General features: G+C 43.2%; 2 protein-coding genes across 18 annotated transcripts in view; one reads left to right on the top strand and one right to left on the bottom strand.

Moving 5' to 3' along the window:
- Nucleotides 1–15,840, top strand: part of LOC309704381 (uncharacterized protein) — a 119,507-nt gene that overhangs the window by 4,494 nt on the left and 99,173 nt on the right. For 9 of the 17 annotated variants that reach the window (XR_014276200.1, XM_082529494.1, XM_082529495.1 and 6 more), the window contains one exon: nucleotides 1,459–1,830. Coding sequence is in view for 8 of the 17 variants with exons in the window: in XM_082529494.1 (XP_082385620.1) it covers nucleotides 1,785–1,830 (46 nt within the window). In the remaining 9 variants the exon portion in view is untranslated. Of the gene's footprint in view, nucleotides 1–1,458; nucleotides 4,383–15,840 lie in introns of those variants that run through there. The other 8 variants (XR_014276204.1, XR_014276205.1, XR_014276201.1 and 5 more) reach the window with 8 other exon arrangements.
- The window catches only part of LOC309704379 (uncharacterized protein), a 111,541-nt gene that overhangs the window by 62,287 nt on the left and 33,414 nt on the right, over nucleotides 1–15,840 (bottom strand). The window lies entirely within an intron of this gene.

The raw sequence follows: 15,840 nt of genomic DNA, 5'->3' as shown, positions 1-15,840 counted from the left end.
TGCAGTGACAATGTTGCTTGGTCTGGTCTATTCACTGAACCTGAAATTTGCTAGAAATTGGAGAAAACAAAAAGATGTGTATGACAAATTTGTATTTACCTTTTAGATGTAATAGTGAAATGTATGTTAACCAGACTCTAGACTTTGTTAAATGCTCCAAAAAATTACTCTTTAAATTAACTTCAAATAATCATGGAAAGAATTTCCATGTGATTAAAGTGTTTTCTATTAGCATTAAAGACTTGTGTTGGAATAACTTAATTTGTATGAGTTGGTTTAACTCAATTAACTTAAGCTGGGACCAAATTTAGTAAATTAGTTGGAGAAAACCTGAATTGAGTTGGAACAAAACTCTTTGTTGGATCAACACTATTAAAATATATTGGATCAAAATGCAGTAAATACATTGATGAATCAATCTTTAATTAAGTTGGTCCGACTTGAGTGCATTAAGTTGGAGTAACAGAATTGCATAATGCTAAAATAAAGCAATTTAATCACGTGGAAATTCTTTCCATGATTTTTTTTTTTTTTGTTCATTTAAAGAGTTGTTTTTTTGTTTTAGTGTACCGTGGCGGACGCCACTGGACTTTTAATGTTGTGTTTTATTGATTTTTATTGTGTTGTCCCCTGGCCAGGGTTGTTTTAATTCATTTTATATTTTTAACTATAAATATCAATCTGTCAATCCTTTCCGTGGCCGGGTGAGGTTTCCCATGTTGAGTCAAATTAAGCCGCAGGCTCCACAGTTTTTAATTTGTGTGCTTTCCCTTGGCGACTCCACTGCTCTGTCCGTTTGGAGGAAGGTTTCCCTCCTTTAAAAACACTGTGGAAAAAATAAAATCACCTTTGCTCCGTTACACACGCAGGAGCGAACCGCAGCCTTGGGCTGTATATTTTGCCCCTTGGTTTAATTTCCAGTGGTCTTTGGCTATTGCATTGTGCATTAGCATATGCGAAGGGCCTGTCCCCCAGCTCCATCTGTCCTCCTCAGAAATGGCAGTAGTGGCCCTCTGATGCCCTCTACCCAGTCGGTGTAGAATTACCTGGCAGACATTGTAAAAACAGCCCCTTGCTGCTGCTGCTGCTGAAGGTTGAATGGCACTATTTGGGCCTCCCCCAACAGAAAAAGCAAGAACTGCGACTGTTCTCGCTCCCATCGGCTGCTCATGGTGCATGGCAGTCCGCAGCTCTCTCCTCCAGGCCCCAGCGTTCCAACTGAAATAGGGGAGGCATGATTGAACAATGGCTGCCAGCCATGCTGAACCCACAGCACCACCCCTGGATGTTGCCTTGCATGGAGGGAGAATAAATAACAGACTGTGACACTTGCACTTCGATTAGTTGATTAGTAGTGTATGATAGCAATAAATCAACAAAAGGATCAATGAGTGCATTTCTGGCTCTGGTCACACCCCTCATTCTATGATGTCATTCTAATGGTATCATGTTGTCCAGGTCATGGAGGATGCCATCAGACTGAACAATGCTGTGGACACTCATCCGGAGTATTTTAAGGATGAGGAGGAAGTGGAGGAAATTCAGGAGTCACCATAAAACGCGAGGTTTTTTCTGCCCTTTATCCCCGTCCCTCTTCTCCACTGTTTCTCCCCCCTCTTCCTTTCTCCCTTTTCTTTTCCTCATTCAAGTCAGTCCCGTATCTAGCGAGTGAAAATAAAAAATATAAAAAATAAAAAATAAGATGCAGCAATTTTACGAGGAAAATACTAAAAAACGAAGACAAAGCCAATGCTGCAGACAGAAAGTTAGAAGAGGTCATTGAAATGTATGATTCCAAAATAAAGCTTAAGAGAACAGTAAAAAATAGTAGTGTGGCCGTCAATGCGGTTAAAGAACGCGAGGAACAACATCAATCCTCGCAGTGTGGATTGAGGGTCTTTTGACCTGTAATACAAAGTTACAGGACCAAACTGAAGATTTAACAGATGAGAGAGCAAATGGGCAAAGCGAGTGAAAATAAACCATAAAAGATGAATCAAATAGACCATTACGGCAAGGCTGGGATGGTCAATTTGGTAAAGTAAATCCGTTGGGCATCTTTTCTCGCCTTCAGACAATAATTCTGATGGCCAAAGAACCAAACGGGACAGGCAAAAAAAAAGAATAAAATGCACTTGAGTTTGAAGTTGAGGAATAACTCAAAAGAAGCTATATGACAAGGGAGTGAATTATGGAAAAAAGAAAAAGTGATTGAAGTAGTTTTAAAAGAGTGACTTAGGAGTGCCCTCGTACTGAGTGATCAAAACCAGTGATCACTGTAGAAAGAAATAAAATAATTTAACAAGGTGGTAATGTTTGAACATGTATTTGTCTTGTCACAGCAACTTATTGAGAGATGACTGTGTGTGTGTGTGTGTGCGCCTCTCTTTCAGGAGAGGAAGCATAGCAGATTTGGATAGGAAATTTATAGTTTAGTGTTGATACGTTGTTGTAATGGGGTTATCTTATGCTGAATCTAAGTATGTTAAAGTGCATAAAGGGGGCGATTGTTGTGTGCAAATTGTGTGGTTTTAACAAGACTTTCGGTGTATTGAGGAGGTGAAATTACATGAGTTGACCTGGGAGTGTCAGGACTCTGGTGGCACAACTTTTTGTTTAAGATTTTTGAGGTTGTTGTGGAGATGGGTTGATTCTGTCAGTTAGGTTTGGGTTGTTTTTGTTTTTAATAGAGGGAGTTTTATTAAACATGGACGTCTAAGAAGGGGCCCATTATTTTTGTAACAGTGCACTTAAAGAAAACCTGTCAGGTGCTTTGATGAGCTAATAATCAGCTCTCTTTTTTTTCTCATTTTTGTTCTAAGCAGGCCTGCAACAGTGAATAACAGCGGTGACAAATTCTCGGGAGAGCAAATATAAGGTGGGCTTTCCAGATTACAACTGGCTGAGGAGAAGGCTACCAGTGGGGACCTGATCAGATTGAAAGTCCCTGTCTAAAAGGAGGTATGGGTTCCCCAAGCGAATTCGGTCAGATAATGGGACCCATTTTAAAAACAAAGATTTGGCGGAGGCAGAACAGAGGCTGGGGGTGCAACACACGTTTGGAACTGTGTATCATCCTCAGTCCCAAGGGAAAGTAGAAAGGATGAATCTAAATTTGAAGAACAAAATTTGTGCTCAGACGGGGCTAAATTGGGTCGCATCCCTGCCCATTGCATTAATGATCATAAGATGTTCTGTTAACCAATCCACAGGCTTCACGCCGTACGAGCTGTTGACAGGACGACAGTTTCCAGGTCCCTGGACGGCAGTCCCGGCTGAAGAGAGTATAAAAAGTAACAGAACGCATGCAGAATATTGGAAAGAATTAAAAGCTCTTGTGTCTAGTTTCACACAACAGGTTGCAGCAGGAGTGACCACGGTGGACAGGTCCGACGCCAAGGTGGTGTGGCTGAAGGTCATCAAGCGAAAGTGGAAAGACCCGAGGTGGACGGGGCCATTTGAAGTGAACGCTCGTACCACAACAGCGGTCCAGTTGAAGGGGAAAGGCCAGACCTGGTTCCATTGGTCTCAATGTGCAGTGGCAGACGAGAGCTTGGTGGAGACAAGCTCATCCCCAAATAGTCTACCTGGGAAGTCGAAGAAAGAAGAGAAGGATCCGGGGCGTCTCTTCACTCAAAGAGGAGGTGCCAAAGAGGCGTGAAGCGTGATAGGCTGGGGCTCCAGCCTAGAGTTAGAGGAGAGTAGGGGAACCAAAACCATGGGCTTGTGGGGAGATTGGAAAATAACTGGGGTGTTGGCGTGCGTGAGTGTTCTAATGTTTCTTTGTTTTTTGGCAGACAGGTGAATTGCCCAGACGCAGAAGTCTACCCGCTTCAGAGTCCAAATTGATTGCGTTGCCAAGGAAGGTTAAGCGTGAAGTCTCAGGTAAAAGGGATGAGTGCCTCAGCATATATGGTGGACTAGAATTAGACTATGTTAATGGGTCCACCACTTCATTCACGTTTGATTTGTGCAACGTTTTTATCTGTAAGGGAGCTGACAGTAGCTGGAGGGGATTTAATGTGTGGGTGTGTTGGGATTATGCTGTGAACACATATTGTGAAAGGGGAAGTCGTCCTTATGCCAATTGGTGTCGGAACTGGGATCAGGTAAAAGGTTACACTGGGGAAGATTGGGAGGCGTCAGAGCAGGGGCCAGAGAATGAGCTAAAACTTCAGAGAGATTATAGTCCGGCCCAGAATCCATTGACCTTGTCAATGGGGAACTGGTGGCGTCAAAATTCCTTATATTTAGTTCTGGGTGTGGAAACTGTAGGGATAGATCCAAAAAGGTTAATAAAAGTTAATTTTCTTAGTAAAGCTAAACCAATGAGGCCTGTAGTAAGGGACAATGGGACATCACTGATAAAAATTAACCAAAACTCAGATAGGAAGGTAGTTGCAGTTGACTACACTCGCCTGAAAAGATTTAATTGAACGTGCCACCGGATTCAGTGACAGCAATCTCTGGCTGGATTGGGTGGCTCAAAATGCTAGGGAACAGCATGTAGATGATTGTGTTGCCTGTGCTACAGCTAGACCTCGTTTGTTTACTGAGCCTGCGCCTCTGTATCCAGAGGATGAGTGGGGTTATAATTGCATGTTGAGATTAACTAGAGAAGCTGTGGCCACGGGTGACTGCATCACACTGTCAAGTTTATATCCACCAATTGACAAGCGTACGCAGACAGGTTCATTCATACCTAAACAAAATAATTACACCTGTTTTGAATTTTCTACGGACGCCGTGAAATACACTCTGGGAGAAATTGACCCTAGTTGGTGTGAGAGGACGCTCACGGGAAGGACCACAAATAATGTAAGTGACCCAAACACCATAATAGGTACATGGGCTAGAGGTGGGTTGTATTATTACTGTGGACATCACACCCTTTTGGTGCATGTTCCTTTGGGGAGTGTGGGGACATGTGCTATGGTGCGGTTAGGAGCACCATTGATGCTAATAGGGAGTAGGGTAAAAGCCATTCCACAACATGACACGCGTACATTGACAGTCAGATGTAGGAGACGCATGTTGAGGGAAAGAAGCACAACGGGTACACAGATTTATGACCCGAGAACTGACTCGCCTACCTGGATTGACTCGATTGGAGTTCCCAGGGGAGTTCCTGATGAATATAAATTAGTTAACCAAATAGCAGCAGGATTTGAAAGTGTGTTCCTATGGATAACTCCAAATAAAAATGTTGATCGCATTAATTATGTTCATTATAATTTGCTGAGGCTCTCAAACCTTACCAGGGACGCCATGGTGGGCTTTGCAGAACAACTGGGGGGGGAACATGCATGTTGTTTTTCATCTGCGGTGACGCATATTACTGGTCATCATATGTATGTTACACCCCAAGTATTGTTCGGGGAAGATCGCCGCTGTTTGAGTGATCGTGCTCTACTTCTCCCCCCCATATATATTTCAATAAAATCCTTGTTTTGACGCACCTTATTGGGACTTTGTAGTCGTTTGTCTTTTCTTCAAAATACGAATCGGGACAATAATAGCGAGTCAATCCAGTCCAAAAGCATAAAGAACTATTTTACTATGACAAATAAAACAAATGAATGAGCTCATTTTGCTGAGAGTGGAGAATCTGATTACTTGCGCGGGAGGCTCCACTATTAGCAATACCTGGTGTGAATACATGGTGTGGATGTGTGTGTGACTGGATGAAGGTGGGGATGAATAAATGTGGACAAACCACTTGCCATGCCAGCAAGAGAAAGGGTTTGCTTTGCTTTTGCCATAAGCAAGGGGAGTGGAAGGCTTAATTCTGGCGATGTTGATTTTGGGTTGCTGATGTTTGCTTTGAGAAAATTTCTGTTTTATTGACTGGGGTTAGATTATGGTATTATAGTATATTGTTGGGAGAATGCTAAAGGGGAAACATTTTTTTGATATAACTCATGTTACCATTAACTGAAGAAACACATGACTGATAACTGTTCTAAGTTTATTTTTATAACACAGATTGGATCATAAGGGGGAAAACTGAGTATGGAATGTGAAGTTCAGGTTTTGTTTTTAGGAAGTTCCAAGGATGCAGGCTGTGGATAGAGCCGGGAGTTCGAAAAGATGTGACATGATGATTAAATGGATTTCATTCCTTAAAGACAGGTTTGCAGGGTCGGAGCAAATATACCTGAGAGGAGGATTGCTGAGGTGTTTTGAGGGATGATATGACTAACTGTATTTTTCTTTTAATTTCCTAAGCTTGGGTGGAGCATTTTTAGTTTGACACATGAGATGTGTCAAAAAAGGGGGAATTTAAGGTTTAATTTGAAATGGGTTTTAGGATTATTTTATAACTTTTGGGGTTTTTGATCATTTAGAGATGGTAAAACTGAAGCAGAAATTGTTACTCTAACGGTCCTAGGGACAGAAAATGGTCCCGCCCGATCAGCGGGCGAAGCCGCTGCTGCACGCCGGAAATGAGGCTTCATTTCCCGCAGGTCTGTCAAAGCAGCCCGCTGTTGCTCTTGCTGTTTTCCAGCCCCGGGTCAAATGTGGAGCAAGGGCGCCACCCGGTGGACAAATAAAATTACAATTCTAAGGCCTCTTGTCCAAAACAAAAACGAAACCTAAGCCGTCACCCAGATGTTAACGGTAATAATTCTGCAGTGAAAAATGGCGTTTATAATGGCTTTCAATGGGGCACAAATCGACCCTAAGCCCAATAGTGTAAGTTTATTTGTAGCTTAGCCACTGAAGCTGATTGAAGGAAGTCGGACTTGAATTTTGAAATAAAATCGTATCAAACTTTTTTTTTTTTTTTTGGAGAATTTGGCTATAGTCCATTCAACACTGTGCAAATGGCATGTAATCAAAATTTGAAAATAGCCACAAATCGACCCAAGACCCTCCAGGGGTAAGGAGCAAAATGAAATAAAAAGGCTATACCAAAAACGGGTTATAACATAGGAAATGTGAGTGTTAAAATGAAGTTGGTGTTAACACACAGGAGTTGTTTTTAGGCAGCATTTAGCTATGATAAAATGTATGCATGAGTAATTGCTTATATGCTTAAACTTAATTGATTAAAATGGTTGTTCTCTCTTGGATCTTTTAGTAGAATAGGCGCTTATAATGATTTTCTTGTGAAAGGTGACTTTAGATCAGAGTTAAGGCACTTGCAGCAGCGACAGTTTTGTGTACAGGATGTTGATGATCAGATAAGGCGAGCAATAGGAAACATGCAGGGACATGAAAGCAGCGCTTAAAATGATGAGTAACGTTGAAGAGTGTATATATATATATATATATATATATATATATATATATATATATATATATATATATATATATATATATATATATATATATATATATATATATAATGTGTGTATATATATATGTGTATATATATGTGTATATATATGTGTGTGTGTGTACACATATTTTACAAATTAAATAGAGTCAACAATAAATAAAATATATAAAAATATACAGAGTTGAGACATGTGCAAAACAGTGGCGTTACTGTACAGTATGGAGTGCATAATGTTAAAGTTCCAGTAGTGAAGCTGAGGTGTCTATGAAGTGTTCAGCAGTCTGATGGCCTGATGGAAGAAGCTGTCTCTCAGTCTGCTGGTACGGGACCGGATGCTGCAGAACCTCCTTCCTGATGGAAGCAGTCTGAACAGTTTATGGCTGGGGTGACTGGAGTCCTTGATGATCCTCCCCGCTTTCCTCAGGCACCGCTTCCTGTAGATGTCTTGGAGGGAGGGAAGCTCACCTCCAATTATCCGTTCAGAGCACCGCACTACTCGCTGGAGAGCTTTGCAGTTGTAGGCGGTGCTGTTGCCATACCAGGTGGTGATGCATCCAGTGAGGATGCTCTCAATGGCACAGTGATAGAAGGTCCTGAGGATGCGGGGGCTCATGCCGAATCTTTTCAGTCTCCTGAGAAAGAAGAGGCGCTGCTGCGCCTTCTTCACTGTTTTGTTTGTGTGTACTGACCACGTAAGATCCTCAGCCAGATGTACACCAAGGAACCGGAAGCTGCTCACTCTCTCCACAGCAGCGCCGTTGATGGTGATGGGGGTGTGTACTTCTCTGCACCTCCGGAAGTCCACTATCAGCTCCTTTGTCTTTGCGACGTTGAGTGTGAGATGGTTGTCTTGACACCAGTGGGTCAGGGCGCTGACCTCCTCCCTGTAAGCCGTCTCATCACCATTGGTGATAAGACCCACCACTGTAGTGTCGTCCGCAAACTTCACAATGATGTTGGAGTTGTTAGTGGCTGTGCAGTCGTAGGTGTAGAGTGAGTACAGGAGAAGGCTCAGTACACACCCCTGTGGGGCACCAGTGTTCAGTGTGATGGGGGATGAGGTGATGCTGCCCAGTCTGACCACTTGGCGTCTGTCAGACAGGAAGCTAAGGATCCAGCTGCAGAGGGAGCTGCTCAGTCCTAGATCCTGCAGTTTCCTGTCCAGCTTCGAGGGAACGATGGTATTGAATGCTGAGCTGTAATCTACAAACAGCATTCTCACATACGTGTCTCTCTTCTCCAGGTGTGACAGGGCAGTGTGTAGTGTCAAGGCTATGGCATCATCAGTGGACCTGTTGTGGCGGTATGCGAACTGTAGAGGGTCCAGTGACCGAAGCATTTGCTTACGATGGGGGTCAGGGCTACAGGTCGCCAGTCGTTCAATGAGGAGATGGTGGAGGATTTGGGTACAGGGACGACGGTGGCCATTTTGAAGCAGGCTGGGACTACAGACAGAGAGAGGGAAAGGTTGAAGATGTGCGTGAACACTGCAGCCAGCTGAGCCGCGCATGACTTGAGGACGCGGCCGGGAATCCCGTCCGGACCAGTAGCTTTGCGTGCGTTCACCTTCCTGAAGCACTTCCGCACATCCTCCTCAGACACAGTGTGCGCACTGACGTCATCCGCGGTGCGCACACTGTCCGGTCTCATGGTGTTCGCTGTGTCGAATCTAGCGTAGAATACGTTTAGATCCTCACACAGAGAGGCCGTGGTCTGCGGTGTGCTGGTTTTCCCTCTAAAGTCTGTGATCGTGTTTAGTCCCTGCCACATACTCCGAGGGTTGTCGAACTGTTGCTCCACCCTGTCCCTGTACTCACGTTTGGCTGCTTAGATAGTCTTCCGGAGTTGGTAATGTGCGTGTTTGTAGTCCGATGTGTTCGCGGAGGCAAAGGCGGTGCTCCGTGCCGCCAGTGCCGCGCGAACATCTCCGTTAATCCAGGGTTTTTGATTTGGGAAGGATTTAACTGTTCTGGATGGGACGACATCTTCCACGCATTTCCTGATAAATCCGCAGACTGAGTCTGTGTACTCGTCAATGTCCCTAGCAGCCACGTGAAACATTTCCCAGTCCGCGTGATCAAAACAGCACCGCCCTCCGGGTTGGAGCTTCCTGTTTCAGCTTCTGCCTGTAGGCGGGCAGGAGCAGGATGGAGCGGTGATCTGATTGGCCGAATGGGGTGCGGGGGAGGGCTTTGTACGCATCCCGGAAAGAGATGTAGCAGTGGTCGAGTAGCCGGTCTCCACGAGTGTTAAAATGGATGTGTTGGTGGAGTTTGGGTGAGACTTTCTTCAGGTTTCCCTTATTAAAGTCTCCGGCTGTGATAAACGCTGCCTCTGGGTGTGCGGTTTCCTCACTGCTGATCGCGCTGTACAGTTCCCTGAGTGCTCGGTCAGTGTCGGCTTGTGGGGGAATGTAAACAGCCGTAATAATCACTGCTGTAAATTCCCTCGGTAGCCAGAATGGCCGGCACTTAATCATCAGGTACTCCAGGTCCGGTGAGGTCCAGGTCCACTTATGCTTACTCCAAGCACCGCTGCGAGTTTGGCCGTCAGTGTCAGTTTTCGGATTCGCCTGCTGAGCTGCTGGTGGAGATCCACCCGGACCCAGTGGCGTGTCTAGAAAATTTTTGTTGGGGGGCCAGGTAGGGGCACAGATTTGGAGAAGGGTGGCAGATGTAATTGGCAGATAATGTTTTTAAAAAAAAAATCTACCAACCGTTAACCATAATTCAATAATCCTATAAACCTAATAACCGAATGCGCTTTTAATTCTTATTAGAATGAGATTTTAACCACTATGGTGCAAAGTTTTTAGATACTGCGTTGATAAAGTACAAGAGATACAATCAGTGCTTTGTCAGTGTTTACTCAGCATTCAAGGACAGCAATATTTGCATAATATTTTTACTGACATATAGTGCACATATGTTTTGGGCAAAAACATTTTTGAATATTAAAATACGAACATTTGTAACAAAGAATTGACAAATTAGCCAATGCCAATGCAAAACCAATGCCTATTAAAAAAAAGAAGATAATCTTCTCACAAACTGGTGTTTGATTTTGAAACAGGAAAAAAGTGGGGAAACAACTGAAAAGACTAACATTTGAATAAAACCTGAAAGCAAGTAAATACTTTCTATGCTGCCTTATGGTAAACTTTGGTAATATTGATCAAGAACAACACTGGCTGATGATGAAATACAGTCAGCTGGCATGGTGACACTGCCAGTATTAACCTGCAGGGCTGGACTGGGACAGAAAATCAGGCATTTTGACTAGAGACCGGCCCACCAGGTATTAAAGCCATAAAGACTTTGACTGAAAACAAATGCTGTTGTGACAGTGATGTACACTGTCTTGTTGGTATATGTATGATTTCTATACATTTTACGTCAGATAAAAACTTTGGTTGTAAGATTTAGATAATTATTTAATAAAAGCTAGATATTTTAAATGAGAATAAGAAAGAAAAGTATTTCTTTGTGCCCCACCTTTCCCTGTTAATGCCCTACCTGGCCCCCTGGCAAAACTTTCCTAGATCCACCCCTGCACAGTTGCCAGCTGTCAGCTACATAAAAAAGGATCCTGGTGTTATTTGTGTCTCAGAAACAGTTCATAACTTCCCTTCAACTCATTCATGTGAACTAAAAGGTAAACCTGTTTCTCCATCACCTGTTCAGCTCTGATGATTCAGTAAGGACATCTCCTGGTTTCATCTTCATGTTTCCCTCTCACCACATATCCAAACCGATATCATGACCAGCAGCTTTTACAGCTGTGACTCCAGCAAACATCAGCTGATACTAGAAAGTAATATCAAATAAATTCTAACAACAGCTGATCAAGCTTAAATGTGCTGCTGTTGTTTAGCGCGACATCTGCTGGTTTCCTCTTTCTGGCGCAAAGTGGGCGATAAATAAACAAGGGAGAAAAGCCAATCAGCTGATCATTGATCAGTTTCATGATTGAAGTAGCAACAGGAGAGGCAGGGGAGAGGATGAGAGGAGAAGAGGCAGCTGTGCAGCGTAACGACAGAATAACTCCAGCTTTGTGTCTTTTTTTCATTATAGCGAAAGTCCGGGACAAACTGTGTTCCTTCTCAGCTCAATACGAAACGTGTAATATTTTCTCTGAATGAGGGACCATTCCATTTTTTTAAAGAGCCGTTGGCAACTCTACTAACTAACCTTATGAATAAAATAAAGTTCACTATCAGTAACGTCATAGCACCCACCCAGCTGTATATAAACTCTGTCAAGCTGGCTAGAACCAGTACTAGTTATTGCAACTGAGGGTAAAAAGTCAGCACAACGAAAATAAACTCCACCTAAACTTGGTTTATATCTGACCCAGATAGACTGCAGGTCATAACTTCTTACCTGAAGTTCAGTTCACCTGACACTCGGACTGGCGGTGTTCCAGATCTACTGGCGTTTAGATCAACTGGCGTTGGTCGAACAGATGTGTGGCAGTCTTGCGTTTCAGGAGCTGCTACCGACAAACCAGCAAAAAAACGCCAAATGTGTCATCTGTGACACTTGTGAGGTTATCTCAAACACACTCCGTCAGTCTTGATGCTGTTGAACAACAAAATGTTTAAAATGTGGCGAGTTTATCTGGTGATATCCTCATTCGCGACGCGATCGCGAAAACAGCAAACAATTAACACCACGCCGATGTTGTTCACAGGACAGCAAGAGTAAACGATCGGGAGACTCTTGTCGTCGTTATCGTTCCGCTCGCACGGTTTATTTCTCCGATTTCAGCGTTTTTGCTTCACAACTACAGCGAGCAGTTTACTTTGTGCACTAACATGGAGTCGAGTCAACCAGCGCCACCTCTGGCCAAGTGCCACAGCCTACAGCCAGATCAACCTGTGACACACATCTGCACCACGTTTGAATTCGTGTCATGCACATTTGTACCTTTCAACTGTGTCTGTTTGTGCGTCATGCAAATAAACCTTTGAAAAGAATGAAATGACACTAATATTTCACTAGTGTTGTAACATCACATGTCGTTAGCGTAGTCTGTCTGTGTCTTTTCTCTGCGAACAAACATTTTAGAGTTGGTTGTTATATACAGTGTGGTTAATCTAATAAACATTTGTAAGGAGATGGCAGTTACTGTGAATGTACAGCAGGTGATTAGTAATAAACAGTCAGACAATGACTCTGACAATCTCATTCAATCTTGCAGATTGCACCTTCTGTGGAAAGTGGTACCACACAGTGTGTGTGGACTTTCCCTGTGCCGAAGGCGACTACAAATGTTGTGGGTATTAAATAAACAGTAAAAATTGATCCCTGTTGTCTTTGCTTACTGATTGTTTTTAGTGTTGACAATCCACATTGCTGCCATTGCATCTTTCAACATGTTTGTGGGTAGATTTGGATGTACCCGGGGTAAGTGCAGCCACTCAGCCTCTACTCACTGTGATCATAGCAGCAGGTGCAGATGTGTCACAAGTTAATCTAGTAGTAGGCTGTGGCACTTGGCCACAGGTGGCAGCAGTGGACTGACCCCCATTTGAAACTGCTCCAGCTGCTGTGTGATAGTGGATCTGCTACAAATTGAAGATCATAAGCAAGTTTTGGAAATGAACCCTTGTATTATGTTGAAGAACAAAAAAATGACATTTTGTTGCGGGTCATTTTGACCCGTACTGTGTAAATCCACTCAGAATTATCCAAAAACTGCAATAAAACAATAGCACCTTTATTTTCGATTAGATAAACATGTAGAACACAGACATACAACAGTTAGACTTTCCATAACTATTTTAGGAACAATTTGGTTTTTCGTTCTTACAAACACATTTCTTTTGAACTTGCCCAACGTTCTCAGTTTTTCAATGCTCAACATTTTCGATTTTGTCCACATGATGGACAGAATGTAACGGTGTGCTTTCTGCAGATGTACTTCTTGCATTTCTCACAAAAAGTGCTTGTTTTCAAACAGGAACCTTCCTAACTAAGATTTAAAACAAAAGATTTCTACGTCTCCTACAGTCTCACAAACAGATGACAAAGCAAGCGACACACCTGAGTCACTGACTTTCTTATATCAGAATCAGAATCAGAATGGGTTTTATTGCCAAATGTTGAGCGGGTTTACAACATTAAATTCAAAAATTCAAATTCAAATTCAAATTTTATTTGTCACGTACACAGTCATACACAGTACGATATGTAGTGAAATGCTTGGACAACTGCTCGTGACCTAAAGAGAACAAAAAAGGAAAAGGCTATGAATAAGATAGGAAATAAATATGAAAAATTAAAAAGGGTAAATTTAACTAGGAAGGAATAAAATATAAATTAAGGTTAAAAATGAAATAACTGTACAACAAAATACACAATATAGAACTATATAAGAATGTATGAAGAAATCTAAATATAAATAAATATATACACAATAACAGCAGCTGTACAAGTATTAACCGGAAATGAAGAATATAGTGACCAGTGTTGTGCAAAAACAATGTCCAGAAAGTCCAGTGTGTGTGTAAGAACCATATGTGTGGGTCAGTACTGTGTGGTGGTGTGATTGAGAGACCGTATCGCCTGCGGGAAGAAGCTCCTCCTCAGTCTCTCTGTGTTGGTCTTCAGGGAGCGGAATCGCTTTCCTGACCTCAACAGAGAGAACAGTCTGTTGTTGGGATGGCTGAGGTCCTTCACGATCTTCCTGGCCTTGGTCCAGCACCGCCTGCTGTAGATTGAGTGCAGGTCAGGGAGCTCGGAGCGGATGGTGCGCTCAGCTGACCGCACAACCCTCTGTAGAGCTCGTCTGTCCTGCATGGTGCTGTTCCCGAACCAGGTTAAGATGTTTCCCGCCAGGATGCTCTCTATGGTGCACGAGTAAAAGTTCCTGAGCACCTTGGAGGGCAGTTGGAAGTCTCTCAAGCGTCTGAGGTGGTAGAGACGCTGTCGGGCCTTTTTCACCACGGTGTTGATGTGACAGGACCATGACAGGTCCTGCGTGATGTGAACTCCGAGGTATTTGAAGCTGTCCACTCTCTCCACTGGCACCAGTTTTCCAGATTCCTAATCTCCTTCAGGTAGGCCGTCTCGTTGTTATCAGAGATCAGGCCCACCACGACGGTGTCGTCAGCAAACTTGATGATGGTGGTGGAGCTGGTAGTGGCCACACAGTCATATGTGTACAAAGAGTACAGCAGGGGGCTCAGAACACACCCCTGGGGGGCTCCAGTGCTGAGAGTGGTGGAGGCTGAGACATGTCCGCCCATCCTTACTGCCTGTGGTCTGCCAGTTAGGAAGTTGGAGATCCACTGACACATAGATGAGCTGAGTCCCAGATGCTCCAGCTTGGTGGTGAGTGTGGAGGGAATTATGGTGTTAAATGCAGAGCTGTAGTCTATGAAGAGCATTTTAACATAATTCCCCCTTCTAGTTAGGAGTTAGGATATTAGGAAATTGCTGCGGTGCTTCAGTGCAAACATACTGTTATAAATTAAGCTTAAATAGACATGAAAATAAAAATAAGAATTAAAAGTGCTAAGTAGATAGATAGATATATACATGAGTGCAGGTGGTGATCAGTGCCAAACATGGAATGATGCAGTGAACACAGCGTAGGGCCATGTGTTAGTGGTGGGAACAGTCATATCCACTCACACTCACTGACTGTTTATTACTAATCACTGTGTAACTGCTGTGAATTCACAGTAACTGCCGTCTCCTTACAAATCTTCATTAGATTAACCACACTTATACAGACTGTATATAACTACCAACTCTCCAGCCATGTTGATGGATTGCCAATATTGGCTGGAAATATTCATTTCCAGGGAAAGGACACAGGCAGATGATGCTTACAGGATGTGATGTGACAACACTAATGAAATATTGATGTGTCATATTTGTCCAAGGCGTATTTCATTGTTATGGAAAAAGAGAATATCAAAATCATGATGACCAATTGGAGTGGTGATGTCTATGACTTTGTGTATATAATTTGGAATTTTGTACAAATGTAGGCCAATAAGGAATATATGATATCATTTCATTCATTTCAAAGGTTTATTTGCATGACGCACAAACAGACACAATTGAAAGGTACAAATGTGCATGACACGAATTCAAACGTGGTGCAGATGTGTGTCACAGGTTGATCTGGCTGTAGGCTGTGGCACTTGGCCAGAGGTGGCGCTGGTTGACTCGACTCCATGTTAGTGCACAAAGTAAACTGCTCGCTTTAGTTGTGAAGCAAAAACGCTGAAACCGGAGAAATAAAACGTGCGAGCGGAACGATAACGACGACAAGAGTCTCCCGATCGTTTACTCTTGCTGTCCTGTGAACAACATCGGCGTGGTGTTACTTGTTTGCTGTTTTCGCGATCGCGTCGCGCATGAGGATATCACCAGATAAACTCGCCACATTTTAAACATTTTGTTGTTCAACAGCATCAAGACTGACGGAGTGTGTTTGAGATAACCTCACAAGTGTCACAGATGACACATTTGGCGTTTTTTTGCTGGTTTGTCGGTAGCAGCTCCTGAAACGCAAGACTGCCACACATCTGTTCGACC

The sequence above is a fragment of the Aulonocara stuartgranti genome (assembly GCF_965226115.1).
Source record: "Aulonocara stuartgranti genome assembly, chromosome: 4".
Lineage (NCBI taxonomy): Eukaryota > Metazoa > Chordata > Actinopteri > Cichliformes > Cichlidae > Aulonocara > Aulonocara stuartgranti.
Note: the sequence above shows the minus strand (reverse complement) of the source record. Positions and strands in the feature narration are given on the sequence as shown.